Below are 14,594 nucleotides of genomic sequence, written 5' to 3'. Positions count from 1 at the left end.
CGTCGTGCCGGAGCCCGGCGACCGTTACGCTCCTCAACCGCCGCCTCCGCGACCCACTAGAAGAGCAAACGGCCGCGGGAAAAGCCGCCGCCGCCGCCTCCTCCGCGACCCACTAGAAGAACAAACGGCCGCGGGAAAAGCCGCCGCCGCCGCCCATTGGACGCGGCGGCCCGGGCCTGGCCAATGTCAGGGCTGCCGGGCGGCGGTTTTGACCAATGAGGGCTGAGAGGCGGAGCGAAGTATATGGCAGGGTGGAGCCATAGCTAGTTTACTTGATACCTGATCAAGGGAAGTGGCGTTTTTTATGCGGTTTGTGTTTATCATGACCAGACATTTAGATTTTAACTTTTACGTAGCTAAGGCCAAAGCCTCCAGTTCGCTTTTTACTGCACTCCCCATCCCCGAGCAACTACCCACGCAATGGCAGTCACCCGGATGTAAGCGTAGGGTGGAGCCGAACGAGACGGACCACTTGGCGCAGGCTCAGAAAAGCCGTGACTCCACCTCTCCCCCAACACGTGGTAAGGTCCGGGTGGCTAGGAACCGGCTTTGCGCCGAAGGCGTCGGCGTTCCCCATTTGCCACGTGACCAGGGCGTAACGGGTAACACGGCTGGGCGCGTAGCGCGCAGGCGCTCTCTTCCCTCCCCTGCACCTGATGAGGCATAAGGGCCCATCACGTGAGTCAGGCGGAGAGCGGGCGGGGCGGGGTTCGGCGGCGCCCGGCGAGAACCAAAGTACGACTGCAGACTGGGCAGGACTCAATGGGGTCGAACAGCCATGCCCAAGTACTGCCGGGCTCCGAACTGCTCCAACACTGCGGGCCGACTGGGCGCTGACAGCCGCCCTGTGAGCTTCTACAAGTGAGCGCAAGGGCGGGGCGGGGCTTCTAGGGGCGGGGCCCGAGGGTAACTGCAGCTGTGCCGGGCGCCTGGTCCAGCTTGCAGGTGTCTCGAAGTAAGGCTAGCAAAGTGAAGAGACGGTCTTCTCAGCACTAGATACGGCACAGGCGAAGGTGCAGTTGTGTTAAAGCGCAGGGGTAGACGATTAACTACAGGTAGTGATAGGGGCGAGCGTGAGAAGTGGGACTGTGGAGGGAGGAGCCTAAAACTGCCCACTCGTTACCTCCACGAATTTGAGGTATCTCAAACGTAAAATACCGAAACTGAGCTCCTGATCTGATCTTGTCTCCCAAACCTTCCACAACCTTTCCTATTTCAGTTAAGAGCTTCCTCCATCTTTCCTGTTGTTCAGGCTGGCAACCTTACAGTCATCCCTACCTCTTTTCTTTCCTCGCACTTGAGAAAGTAAAAATTAGCTTGAACTGTTAAAAAAAAAAAAAAAAATCTGTCTTCCCATTTATTCCCCGGCTGAAATAAAAGACACGGGAAAGTCTGGCTGAAGAGTTAATAGGAAAAATATTTCTATATTTTTCTCAGGGACATGCTGCAGATGTAAAGTGAAAAAAAAAATTCCCCTTTGAGTGACTGCTGCTTTTTTACTAGGAAACTTTGTTCTCTAAAATCATAGGCTGTCCTAAACTTCGCCATTTGGAGTTATATCAGGAAAAATGAAACATCTCACTTAATGCCTGAAGGAGTTGTCACTTTGACACTGAGAAGCAACCTCAGTCGCTTCTGTCCAGGTGCAGAGCTTCAGGTAAGGCATTTCTGGACACAGTTTTCCACATCTACCTAAACTTTATTGCTTTCAAGGAGACAGGACCCTGGACTCACTTCACAATCCAGACCTAATATCTATCCACACAGTTCTGCTTTGCTTTAAGCTTATCCAAACAATTTCATTTACATTTCACCTAAAATTCACCCTTCTCTCAAATCCAAATAATAACCTGTCTTTTCCTTTGTTGGGTGAGACTCCTCATAGTACCTCCAATGTGCAGTTTCCCTCATTGCCATGGTAAATAAACCTGACTCTGTTGGACTACAGGTGTGTCCCTGGTGGCCTTAGTCTAAATGGGCCGGGACGCATTCCTCATCCAGTCCATCAGCAGATCCTGTTGGCTCTCCCTTTATTATTTATTTTTATTTTTTTTAAAGATTTTATTTATTTGACAGAGAGAGACACAGCGAGAGAGGGAACACAAGCAGGGGGAGTGGGAGAGGGAGAAGCAGGCTCCCCGCCGAGCAGGGAGCCCGATGCGGGGCCCGATCCCAGGACCCTAGGTGAGCCGAAGGCAGACGCTTAACGACTGAGCCACCCAGGCGCCCCACTCCCTTTAAAATATATCCAGAATTGACCACTTCTGACCCTCTTCTCTGTCTGTATTCTGGTTCTGACTATTACCATCTCCTGACTGCACTATTTTAGTAGCCTCTTCGTCGGTCAGCCCACTCCCACACTCTGATCCCCACACACAGTCACAGGGAACCTGTGTACCCCTGAGTCAGATCAGAGTCCTCCTCTGTTCAGATCCTCCCCTGGCTCCCACCTTGCTCTATAAAAGACAAAATGGTGAGAATGGAGCAGACAGAAAGCCCTACAAAACCCTACAGGAGCTGGATCCCCAATATCTGTATGAGCTCATTTCCTTCCTCCTGCACCTTACCACTATGTTCTAGTGTCACTGGTAACTCTGTGTCCCCCTAGCATGCCAGGCACACTGTTGCCCCAGGGACTTTGCTTGTGCTTTTCCTTCTGCCTGGAAAGGTCTTACCTTTATGGTCACCACTCAAGGTAAAATGATAACTCTCTCCTTTATTTTTCCTTTTAATGCTTATCACTATCTGGCATATCACATATTTGATGTATTCATGTATTGACTCCCCCACTAGAATGTCAGCTCCATGAAGGCAGAGATTTTTCTCTGTCTTGTTCTCTGTTATTTCCCCAGCCCTCAAACAGTGCCTGGCATAGGGGCGCCTGGGTGGCTCAGTCGTTAAGTGTCTGCCTTTGGCTCAGGTCATGGTCCCAGGGTCCTGGGATCGAGCCCCGCATCGGTCTCCCTGCTCAGCGGGAAGCCTGCTTCTCCCTCTCCCACTCCCCCAGCTTGTGTTCCCTCTCTCGCTATGTCTCTCTCTGTCAAATAAATAATAAAATCTTTAAAAAAAAAAAAAAAAAACAGCGCCTGGCACATAGTGGGTGCTCAGTAAATATTTGTTGGATGAATTTCATTAATGCATTTCAGATGGCCTCCCCGAGGAAACCCAGCAATCCGTGTCCCTTGAGGGACCCTGGTGCAGAATAGGAGTAATGCAGAGGGGTCTTTAAACCTAAATCAGTGTGTCCAGATTTGCTTTTTTATTTTTTTTAATTTAATTTTTTTTTTTTAAAGATTTTATTTATTTATTTGAGAGAGAGAGACTGAGAGAGAGAGCACATGAGAGGGGGGAGGGTCGGGAGGGTCAGAGGGAGAAGGCAGACTCCCTGCCGAGCAGGGAGCCCGATGCGGGACTCGATCCAGGGACTCCAGGATCATGACCTGAGCCAAAGGCAGTCGCTTAACCAACTGAGCCACCCAGGTGCCCAGATCTGCTTTTTTAGATATGTCACTCTGGTACTGTTTATTAATTCAGCAACTCTGAGTGTCTCCTGGAGTAAGGAAGCCCCTGCTGGACACAGAGGATCCTGACAGATCTTGTTCCTATCCGGACAGAGCTCATGGATGGGTGAAGGGTCCAACATTGAAGAACTGAACACCCAACCTGGGAGTAACTCCCCATCCTTTCTTCAGCACTGCTGTCCCCCGTCCAGTCCATCAGCCCATCCTTTGACTTACCCTCCAAACACATCCCCACCCTGCATCAATCACAACAAAACCCCTAACACCTTGGCAACACAGTTATAAATGCAAATGGGAAAATCCTAACTGAAGTATTAGGAAATAACAGAAAGCCCCTACATTTCCAGCCTGATCACTTCTCATGACCTCTGCTCTCACAGTTCAGGCCGTCATCCTCTGTTAATGAGACATTGAGATGGCTGCTTGCTGGCCTCCCTGCCTATACTTCTGCGTCCCTTACAAAAACAACAATAACTTATTTGGAGAGCACTTATTGTATGCCAGGCACTGTTCTAAGTGCTTCACATATAATAACGAGGAGAACAATGACAATTGTACAGAGCAACCAGATGACTTTATAAAAATCAGTTCATGTCTATGTTTAAATCTCATCAAAATGGCTGCCCATTTCCACTTCAAGGCTCACCCCCGAGTCAGTCTTGCAGAAGTCACATGGTTAAGAGTTTGGTGAGGAGCTGTTTCCTAAGGAGATTCAGGAGAAGGCATGGATGGCAGGAAGGAACAAGGTGAAACCTATCGAAGGAAGTGGCTGCCAGGGAATAACATAAGAGCCTGCCAGGCAGCCAGAGGAAACATTCATTAGTTCTGTTTTCAGCCCTTTCGGAACATACGAGAGTCATTTCTAATGGGAAGCCTATGAGTTAGGAATTGCATTTGGGTGGCAGTAAGAAAGTTGTGAAATATTATTGGCTTAAAAAAAATTATGGAGGTCATAGGATACAGCATGGTTAAGTTATGCTGCAATAACAGACACAAAATCTCTTACTATAACAAAGGTTTATTTCTCATTCACGCTATGTCTTTTGCAGACCATTTGTGGACCTACTCTACAATATCCTGACCTGGGACTCAGGCCGAAGGAGCCTCCCCTGCGTAGAATATTGCTGGTCTTGTAGGAGGGGGAAAAGAGAAAGTAGGAAGAATCACCCAATGGCTCCTCATAAATGCTATATTTAGAAGTGGCTCATGTCACTGTCAGTCCTTTGGCCAAAGCAAGTCTATGTCAAGCCTCAGGTCACTGCAGTAGAGATATGTAATCCTCATGTGGGGAAGGGCAGCAAATATTTTGAACAATAATAGAATCCACCAAGGGTTTATTTTTCTCTCAAATAAAACAAATACAGAGGTTGACAGACCAGCACTTGTGTGGCAGGTTCACAATCATTAGGGCTGAGGTTCCTATCTTTCTGTGCTGTCATCCTTAGCATGCAGCTTCCGTGCAAGATGGCTGCCAAGTGCCCCAGCCATCATCACCTGGTAAGAAGAAAAGAGAAGGAAGAGCAAAAGGCTCCAACTGTAAACTAAGTTAGCCCCCTTTATAAAGCCTTCCCAGAAATCCCACCCAATGGTGAGTTCTTCCTCATTGGTCACCCCCAACTACAAAGAAGACTGGGAAATGTAGTAATTTAGCTGGGCATTTAACCACCTGGAAAACATTTTGAATTGATTTTAACTTTTTTTTTTAAAGAAGGACTTCTGGCAGCGTATGCCACTACGTGATCTAGAAAGATGACCAACGAGACTACACTATTCTATAGAAAAGGAAGACACTGGCTGTCCACTTAAAGTAGATTTTTTTTTTTAATTTTTATTTTTTATTTTTTATTTTTTTAAAGATTGTATTTATTTGTGAGAGAGAGAATGAGAGACAGAGAGCATGAGAGGGAGGAGCGGACTCCCTGCTGAGCAGGGAGCCTGATGTGGGACTCGATCCTGGGACTCCAGGATCATGACCTGAGCCGAAGGCAGTCGCTTAACCAACTGAGCCACCCAGGCGCCCTAATTTTTATTTTTTAAAAGATTTATTTATTTATTTGACAGAGGGAGCAAGAGAGCACAGGCAGGGAGAGCAGTAGAGGGAGAGGGAGAAGCAGGCTCCCCACTGAGCAGGGAGCCTGATCTGAGGCTTGATCCCAGGACCCTGGGATCATGACCTGAGCCAAAGGCAGATGCTTAACGACTGAGCCACCCAGGTGCCCCTAAAGTAGATTTTTAGATTGCCCATTATAAAAGTGTTGCTATCCAGAGGAACAAAGGAGAATAAGAAAAAGACCAAGTGAGGAAGAGGGTTTTCATGATACTTTCCTCCTTTGCCCCTTGAACTGCCCTGATCCATTTGAGGACCCTTCGCATTTAAGGTACCATCCCAGATTTCTCACACAACACGAAAGCGTTCACTGGCCAGAACATGGCCCCACCTACACAAAGGAACCTGGTGTTCTTTCAGCACAGCACATGCTGACCTCAACTAAAGTTGGAGTTTTGTTAGTAAGGAAGAAGAAAAGGAGGTGTGGAGTAGTCACTTGTCAGTCTCTGCCAAGGAGGAGGGGGTGGGGAGTGCTGCTGCAAGAGATTTCTTGTGTGTGTCCAGGCAGAATGGGGTTGATGGGAGGATTTGGATCCCAAACAGGCGAAAAGGACTGTGGCAGCCAGAGTTCCTGGCTGGGTGCCCTGGGGTTCTGCTCTTTGGGTGCCACAGCTCAGATTCTGAGTCAGCCCCTCTGTTCTCTTTCGCCAGCTGCACCCCCATCCGCCCTGTCTGTCGGCCCTTTGGCTGGGAAGTCTTGCTCCCATGCCCATCTCTGTTCATCCTGCCCACCTCGTTTCTAATGTGTCTTTTCCAGTTTCTTTATGCAATACAAGCAAATCTGAAAACATGTTCTAATTTCCCCCTTTATCACTGTATTGGTTTCCTGTGGATACTGAAACAAATTTGATGGCTTAAAACAGCAGAAATTATCCTCTCACAGTTCTGGAGACCAGAACTGCAAGTCAGTTTTACTGGGCCAGAATCAAGGTGTTGGCAGGGTTGACCTCCCAGCGAGGCTGTTTGTAGGAGAGAATCTGTTTCTTGCCTCTTCCGATTTCTGGTGGCCACGTCACTCCAATCTCTGCCTTTGTGGTCACATCACCTTCTCCTCTTTCATCTGTCATAATATCCGCTCGGCCATCCTCTTACAAGGACCCTTGCGATTGCATGTTGGGCCCAAATGAACGACCTAGGATGACTTCCTCATCTCAGGATCCTTAACTTAATCACATCTTTTGTCGTGCAGCATAGTATTCACAGGTTCCAGGGATTAGAACATGGATATCTTTTGGGGGCCGTTCCCGAGCCTGACACAATTACTAAAAGCAGATATGCTCTGTTTAGAACTTTGCTTTTTTCATGGAATGTATGTGCCTGAAAATAGCATGTCAGTGCATAGAGTGCCTCCACATTCTGTTTTAGGGCTGTGTGGTATTCCTTTGTGTGTATGTGCCTGAATTTGTTACCTTGACTCCTATAGATGGTGGTGTCCCCCACTCTCTATCACCCCTGACTCTGCCCTTTTAACAAAGAGAGAGAGGGCCTCGGAGCCCTCAGCAGATGAAGGTATCCAGCTATATTTCTGGTCAACTTCTGTTCATGGAATTGATACTGATCTTCCATTTTCAGTTGTGGTATAAAGTTTCTCTTTGAGGTATCTTTGTTTCATTTTTAAAGTTGGTCAATTTTAAGAAAAATATTAAGTAACGTGGCAGATATGGAACGTATTGCGCAGGTGGAATGTGAATGACTGACTATTTAGTTATCTAATGCCACATAACAAACTATCTCAAAATTTAACTGCTTAAAATAAACATTTAATGTGTCACAGGTGCTGACAGCCGCCACAGGACAGACTGGCCAGAACTCAATTTTGTGGCCACCCCTGGCTGCATATGAAGCTGGAAAATGAGATCTTCATCTTGGACAGTCTTGAGTCTCAGATGATTCCCACCCACTCCCACAGGGAAAGCTTTTATTTAGTTCATTTTTTAAGCTTTAATTTTTTAATTTGTATTTTTAATTGTAAAATACATATAAAATCTACCATCTTGGCCATTTTTGAATATACAGCTCAGTAATATTAAGGATATTCTCATTATTGTGCAATCTTCAGAACTTTGTCATCTTGCAAAACTGAAACTCTATACCTGTTGAACAACAGATCCCAATTTCCTACTCCCCCCAGCCTCTGGAAACCACTGTTCTATTTCCTTTTCTATGAATTTGACTACTCTAGATACCTCATATATTTTGTGTGTGTGACTGGCTTATTTCACTTACCATCATGTCCTCAAGGCTCACCATATTATAGCATGTGTCAGAATTTCCTTTTTAGGGGCACCTGGGTGACTCAGTCATTAAGTGTCTGCCTTCGACTCAGGTCATGGTCCCAGGGTCCTGGGATCGAGCCCCGCATCAGGAAGCCTGCTTCTCCCTCTCCCATTCCCCCTGCTGGTGTTCCCTCTTTCGCTGTGTCTCTCTCTGTCAAATAAAATCTTAAAAAAAAAAAAAAAAAAAGAATTTCCTTTTTAAGAATAATATTCTGTTGTATGCATATACCACATTTTCTTTATCCATTCATCCATTGATGGATATTGGGTTTCTTCTAGCTTTTGGCTATTGTGAATAATGCTGTTATGAACATGAGTGTGCAAATATCTTTTCGAGACCCCACTTAATGATACTTTTAGGTATATACCTAGAAGTAGAATTGCTGGATCATATGGTAATTCTATTTTTACTTTTTTTGAGGAGGTACCATACTGTTTTCCATAGTGGCTGCACCATATTACATTTCCCACCAGCAGTGCACAGGATTCCAGTTTCTGCACATCCTCACCAACACTTGTTTTAATTTTTATTTTTTTTTAAAAAAGATTTATTTATTTATTTGAGAGAGAGAGAGAGGGCGCACACACACGAGTGCAAAGAGGGGCAGGAGAGGGAGAGAGAAACTTTTAGCAGACTCCTCACTGAGCTCAGAACCCAACGTGGGGCTTGATTTCATGACCCTGAGATCATGACCTGAGCAGAAACCAAGAGCCAGACACTTAACTGACTGCCCCACCCAGGAGCCCCGCAGTTTTTATTATTTTTTTTTAAGATTTTATTTATTTGAGAGAGAGAGAGTGCGTGAGCATGAGCAGGGGTGGAGAGGGTGAGGGACAAGCAGACTCCCTGCTGAGTATGGAGCCCAATCCCAGGACCCTGAGATCATAACCTGACCTGAAGATGCTTAACCGATTGAGCCACCCAGGCACCCCCCCCCCCCCGTTTTGATTCTTTTATAGTATCCATTCTAATGGTTATGAGGTGATATCTGGTGGTTTTGAGTTACATTTCCCTAATGATTAGTGATATTGAGCATCTTTTCATATGCTTTTTGCCCATCTGTATATCTTCTTTGGAGAAATACCTGTTCAAGTCTTTTGCCCATTTTTAATGGGGTTAATTTTTGTTGTTGAGTTGTTTAAAAACCTTTTAACAGGTGTTTTCAAGCATACACAAAAAATAGAGTTATATGAATGGATTCTCATGCATCTGTCACTCAGATTCACCAGTTGTCAACATTTTGCTGATCTTTTCCATCTTCCCCCACCCACTTACATCTTTAATGCATGATTTTAAAGTAAATCCCAGATGTTACTTCTTTTACCTGTAAATATTTCAGAATGTTTTTCCAATAGATGACTATTTTAGAAGCATAAACCAATGCAATTATCATACCTAGCAAAATTAATTTCTTACAACTATCCAATACCCCATTCATGTTCAATTTTCCCCAACTGTGTTAAAATGTCTTTTTATGGAATGATATGTTGCAGACGAGGTCCACAACCTGCAATTGGATGTTTCTTAAATCTCTTTTAATCTATCACCCCACCCCACCCCCACCCGCATGAATGTGGACACATTCTAGATTTGTCCAGTTTCATAAACTCTCTCTCAGGCTCATGTGGAGGAACAGATTGTGGGGGAGGGCAGAGTGGCCACAGGTGGGGAGATCAGGAAGGAGGCTGCTGCAAAAGTCCAGCCAGGAGAGGATGAAGGCTGGATGGGAGGGGCAGCAGAGGTGGGAGAGGTGGGCTGATGTTGGGTGTTTAAAAGGTGGAGCTGAAGTAGGGGATGCGGTTTGGTGGTAGAGAGAGCCTGGGTAGGAGGCAGGGCCAGCTTCTGGCCTGGGGAGACCGAGGTTTGGAGCCCAGGGATCTCTGGGTGTACATATCCTCAGAGAGGGCTGGGACTGCACCTGATATTGCTGACCCCGTAACCCCACGGTCCCTGGCAGGTTCCCACTGGACCTGCTCAGGTCATGATCTCAGGGTCATGAGATCAGGGACTGGCTGCAGCACATGGGCCACGAGGACTGGGTGCCCAGCTGCCACCAGCACCTGTGCAGTGAGCACTTCACACCGTCCTGCTTCCAGTGTCGCTGGGGTGTGCGCTACCTGCGGCCTGATGCAGTGCTGTCCATTTTCTCCCCGGCACCCCCTGCTAAGGTGAGCAAAAGGAGGTCCCACTGCTGGAGTCTGACCCCCAGTCTTCCCCACCTGGAAATAATCCATGGAGTCTGATCCCCAGCCCTCCCCTCCTGAGGGAAGTTCCTCCTTGAGGTCTGGCCTTATCTGAGGGCAGTACCCCTCAGAGTCTGGCCCTGATGCCCCCGTGCCCGCCCCCCCCATCCCATGCCTTGTCTTCCAGAGGCAGCAGAGTTCCCGAAGCACTGAGAAGCCAGGCGTGCCTCCCTCCCCACCGGAGGCCACGCCCCTATCCCCAGGGCCAGCTGCGTGGCCCCTGGCCCCGTGCACCTCATGGTACTGGGGTCAGCATCCGGAGGCCCTGAGGCCACGACCGCCGTGTTCCTGACCCCCCTGCCCCCTCTCCTGCCGGGCCACAGCCTGGAGTCCAGGCCCAGCACCCCCTGGCCAGGCTGGGCGCAGTCCTGGGAGCGCTGCAGCGGCGGGAGCGGAGACTGCAGCGGCGCCAGGAGCAGCCTCAGGGGCAGCTGCGGCTGTAGAACAGCTGGAGCAGCAGGTGTGCAAGGAGGGCCTGCCACCTAGGGGCACCGGGGCCTGCCATGCCTGGTGAGTGGGGCCACCTGGCCCCCATAGCATATGTATTTTCTTTTCTTTTTTTTTTTTTAAAGATGTTATTTATTTTTTGAGAGAGAGACAGCAAGAGAGGGAATACAAGTAGGGGGAGTGGGAGAGGGAGAAGCAGGCTTCCCGCTGAGCAGGGAGCCCGATTCGGGGCTCGATCCCAGGACCCCGGGACCATGACCTGAGCCGAAGGCAGACGCTTAACCGACTGAGCCACCCAGGCGCCCCCATATGTATTTTCGTTTAAACTAGAGTCCAGTATTTAAAAGTCAGAACATTTCACTCATGTTTCCAAGTTTCTGGCTTGTCTTGAAAAGAGTCCATCTGGCAACGCCTACCAACTATTGGTCAGAGCAGGGTAATGGCTGCTCTATTTATTAATAATATTTAAGGAGCCCTTACTCTCTGCCAGGCAGCGTTAATAACTTACTGAAAACTCACTATGACTTTGATGCGGCTCTGGTCCCCATTTTTCAGATGAAAAAACAGGTGCCAGGATGCTACAGTCACTTGCCCAAAGTCAGGCAGCCAGGAAGTTGCAGAACCAGGATTCGAACCAGGTGTCTGACTGCACAGAAGGCTAGCTCTCTCCTGTTGGAGAGCTCCTTGCCTGGCTCCTAATAGAGCTTGAGTTTGCAGCCTATCTCCTAGAGTCTCCCCGACCCCATCTAAAGACCCTTTTGCTCCTGTATCTTACTACTGAGTATTGGAGGAGGGTATCCTGTCTTGAAGAATCAGTTTGACCAGGACTTTTCCCTGCTTAAAACCCCCAGAGCCAAGTTTGAGGTCCCAGGGCTCTCAGCCCTGGCTGGACAAGAGAAGTGGGAAGGGGTTTCAGAAAGAAGCCCCTCCGGGATGCCTGGGTGGCTCAGTGGGTTAAACAATCTGCCTTTGGCTCAGGTCATGATCCCTCAGTCTCAGGATCGAGCCCCTCATTGGACTCCCTGCTCAGCAGGGACCCTGCTTCTCCTTCTGCCCCTCTCCCCACTCATGTTCTCTCTCTCTCACTCTCTGTCTCTCTCTCAAATAAATAAAATCTTAAAAAAGAAAAGGGTCTTTAAACAAAAAGGAGCCCCCCAAAGTAGCCCTGTAGCTAAGGTGTCTCAGCCTGACAGCCAATGGGTTGGACATGGCTCACAGATAGGATTTTTTCTGGCCTCAACAACAGTGTTTTAAAATAATTTTTGGTGTTTCCTGAAGGCTCAGCAGATGTAGCAGCACTGGGTTCGTATTCGCAGCTAGTAGCAGTCAGCCGGAACTGCAATGTGACTGCCCCTGGACGCTCTGTGTTTGAGACGATGGCCTGACCATGCTGGGGCATAAAGGAGACATACAGAAGAGCAGGGACAGAGCTCCAACTCAGGCCTGGGACTCTTCATGAAGCCTGCCAGGGCCCCTGGGCTGACAGTGTCTCTCTCTGCCTCCACTGCCCCCATTCAATCCTATTTTTCCATGTCCTTCTCTCTTCCCACATTCATCTTTATGTTTCTGCTGCCCCATCTCTCTGCCCTCCTATCTGTCTCCCCATTTCCCCACTGCTCTCTTCACCTGCATCTTTCTGTGTCCCTCATATCAGTGTCCCTCTCTGTCTTCCTCTTTGTTTGGCCTATCTCCATATCTGTCTCTCCATGTCCCCCACATTTTCCTCTGTCCCCATATTTCTTTATTCCCCCCACGAATGTCTCTCTGGCCTCACATCTCTTCCCGTCTCCCCACAAATCTCTCTGCCCACATCTCTCTGTGTTCCCTGACATCCCCCTCCCACCTTGGCCTCCCTATTCTTCATCATTTCTTCCCCCGTCCTCTCTGCCCTCTCTCCTGCCCTCCCCTCTTTCCCCTATGTTCTCCATCTCTATCACTTCTTTGTCTGGGACTGCCCAGCTCCCTGGACGTGAGGAATCCCATCATCTGTGGAGGGCCTGACATAGCTGTGGTCATTGCCCAGAGTCCTGCACCTCCCACACTGGATGCGAAGCCTGAGCTCCTGGACACTGAGACCCCCAGTGCATAAGGACCAGGACAGATAATGTTGTGGGACAGATGACAGAAAATGAAGAGGGGTGCCTGGCTGGCTGAGTCGGTAGGCGGCTGCCTTCGGCTCAGGTCATGGTCCCGGGGTCCCGGGATCAAGCCCCACATCGGGCTCCCTGCTCGGTGGGAGGCCTGCTTCTCCCTCTCCCACTCCCCCTGCTTGTGTTCCCTCTCTCACTGCGTCTTTTTCTGTCAAATAAAATCTTTAAAAAAAAAAACAAAACAAAGGAAGAGATAGTCCTCATACATGGGCCTGCCTAGCCCCACCACCCATGCCTGGGCCATTGTAGCACCTCCCTCAAGGGCCTGGCTCCAAGCACCCCCTTCTACGGACCTCTTGAACCTTGGGGCTGACCTGGGCCCAAGCCCCATCAATCCTTATTCCCCTTGGTGCCAGGTTCCTGCTACCCCTAGCTTGAACCTTTGCAGTCAGTAAAACAGTCTCGAAGCAGAACAAGGATTGTTTATTTGGGGAGAGTAGTACCTGGTTCTGAAGAGCCCCTCATATCCTTTGCCAAGTATGGTGCTGAGCTGGGTATATAACAGTGAACACAGCCAATAAAATCCTGCCCTCATAGTGCTCCTATTCTGCTTGAGTAAACTAATAAGATAATTTCAGATTGTCATAAGCGCTGTAAAGACTAAATGAAAATGTAATGGGGTGGGGGTGGTGGATGGATGGATGAAGAGGACTCTCTAAGGAGACAGCGTTTGAGCAGACACCTGGATGAGAAGACCTGGTGTGGAGGCATACAGGCTGGATGCCCCAGGGAGAAGAACAGCCCCTGGAAATGCCCAACATCCAGGGGGTCAGCTGGAGGAAGGCGGTGTTGCTATGGCAAAAACTGAAGCAGGGGAGGGAGTGTATGTGTGGGGGGGTGCAATTTTAGAGCAGAGAAGGTGCCAATAAGTAAAATCCTAAATGAGGGGAGAGAGGGAACCAAGTGTCTGGGGGAGGAGCATTCTGGGCAGAAGGAAAGGTCAGTGCAAAGGTCCTGCACTGAGGAGGAGCAAGGAAGCCAGTGTAGTGCAGTAGATTCGGGGGAGAGTGAGAGATGTTGGAGAGATGATGGGGGAAATTTCACCTAGGGCCTGTGGGCTGCGGTTGAGAACATTGGTTTTTAATCTAGAATGAGGTGCAGCAAGCAGATGTCTACGAGTCGAGGAGGGCCCTGATGGGGGTGTATTAGGTCCCTGTGGCTGCATTATAGGGAGCAAGTTGTGGGGTAAGGGATGAGGGAGAACAGGGAAGAGGCTGCTGTCATAGTCCAGGTGGGAGAGGATGACGGAAAGACCAGGATGAGGGCCTGCGTGTGGGGTGAGGGGGTGAGGGACGAAATTCTGGAAAGAATATTTTGGAGATGGAACTTACCAGCCCTGACCATTAGAAGGATGAAGGGTGGAAGGCAAAGTCACCCAGTCCTCTTTGGGCTGGGGTTGTGGGCAGTGCAGGCCACAGCCAGGCAGGCGTGACAGCCAAACCAAGATGAAGGAGCCAGGAAGGCCTGGACCCTGGGCTGGCTCCAGGTCTTTTTGGGGGATATTCAGGTTTAGAGAGGTTCTTTGGCAGCTCTGCCCCTAGACACTGCTACAGCCATGTAGCATGGTGATTAAAAACCCAGACTCTGCAGCCAGGCTGTCTGGTTTCAAGTCTTAGCTCCATCACCTATTTGCTGTGTGCCCTTGGGCAAGTGGCTTAACCTCTCTGAGCCTGGTAAGTGCTCTGTGAGCACTCTGTGATGATAACCATGATGACTGATGACCAAAGAGGATGAAAGGAATCTACAAAATCATCCCTCTGAGACACCCTTTATATGCGGTGAGCATGGAGAAGGGGTTAGGTCTGAGACCTCAGAGAGAGAAAACATCATCACCACCACACCAAGACCC

The 14,594-nt window shown here is 48.8% G+C and overlaps 1 protein-coding gene across 1 annotated transcript; it reads left to right on the top strand.

The window, feature by feature from the left end:
- The first annotated feature begins 612 nt into the window (after window positions 1–612).
- THAP8 (THAP domain containing 8) lies at window positions 613–12,765 on the top strand. Its single transcript, XM_032390391.1, is given in 6 exon segments — window positions 613–861; window positions 1,529–1,657; window positions 10,002–10,073; window positions 10,276–10,360; window positions 10,363–10,608; window positions 11,874–12,765. Coding segments are annotated over 5 exon segments (582 nt in total). The 5' UTR covers window positions 613–861; window positions 1,529–1,585; the 3' UTR covers window positions 11,981–12,765.
- Window positions 12,766–14,594: the final 1,829 nt, after the last annotated feature.

The sequence above is a fragment of the Phoca vitulina genome, unplaced genomic scaffold, assembly GCF_004348235.1.
Source record: "Phoca vitulina isolate PV1807 unplaced genomic scaffold, GSC_HSeal_1.0 scaffold58, whole genome shotgun sequence".
NCBI classification, from domain to species: domain Eukaryota; kingdom Metazoa; phylum Chordata; class Mammalia; order Carnivora; family Phocidae; genus Phoca; species Phoca vitulina.
Note: the sequence above shows the minus strand (reverse complement) of the source record. Positions and strands in the feature narration are given on the sequence as shown.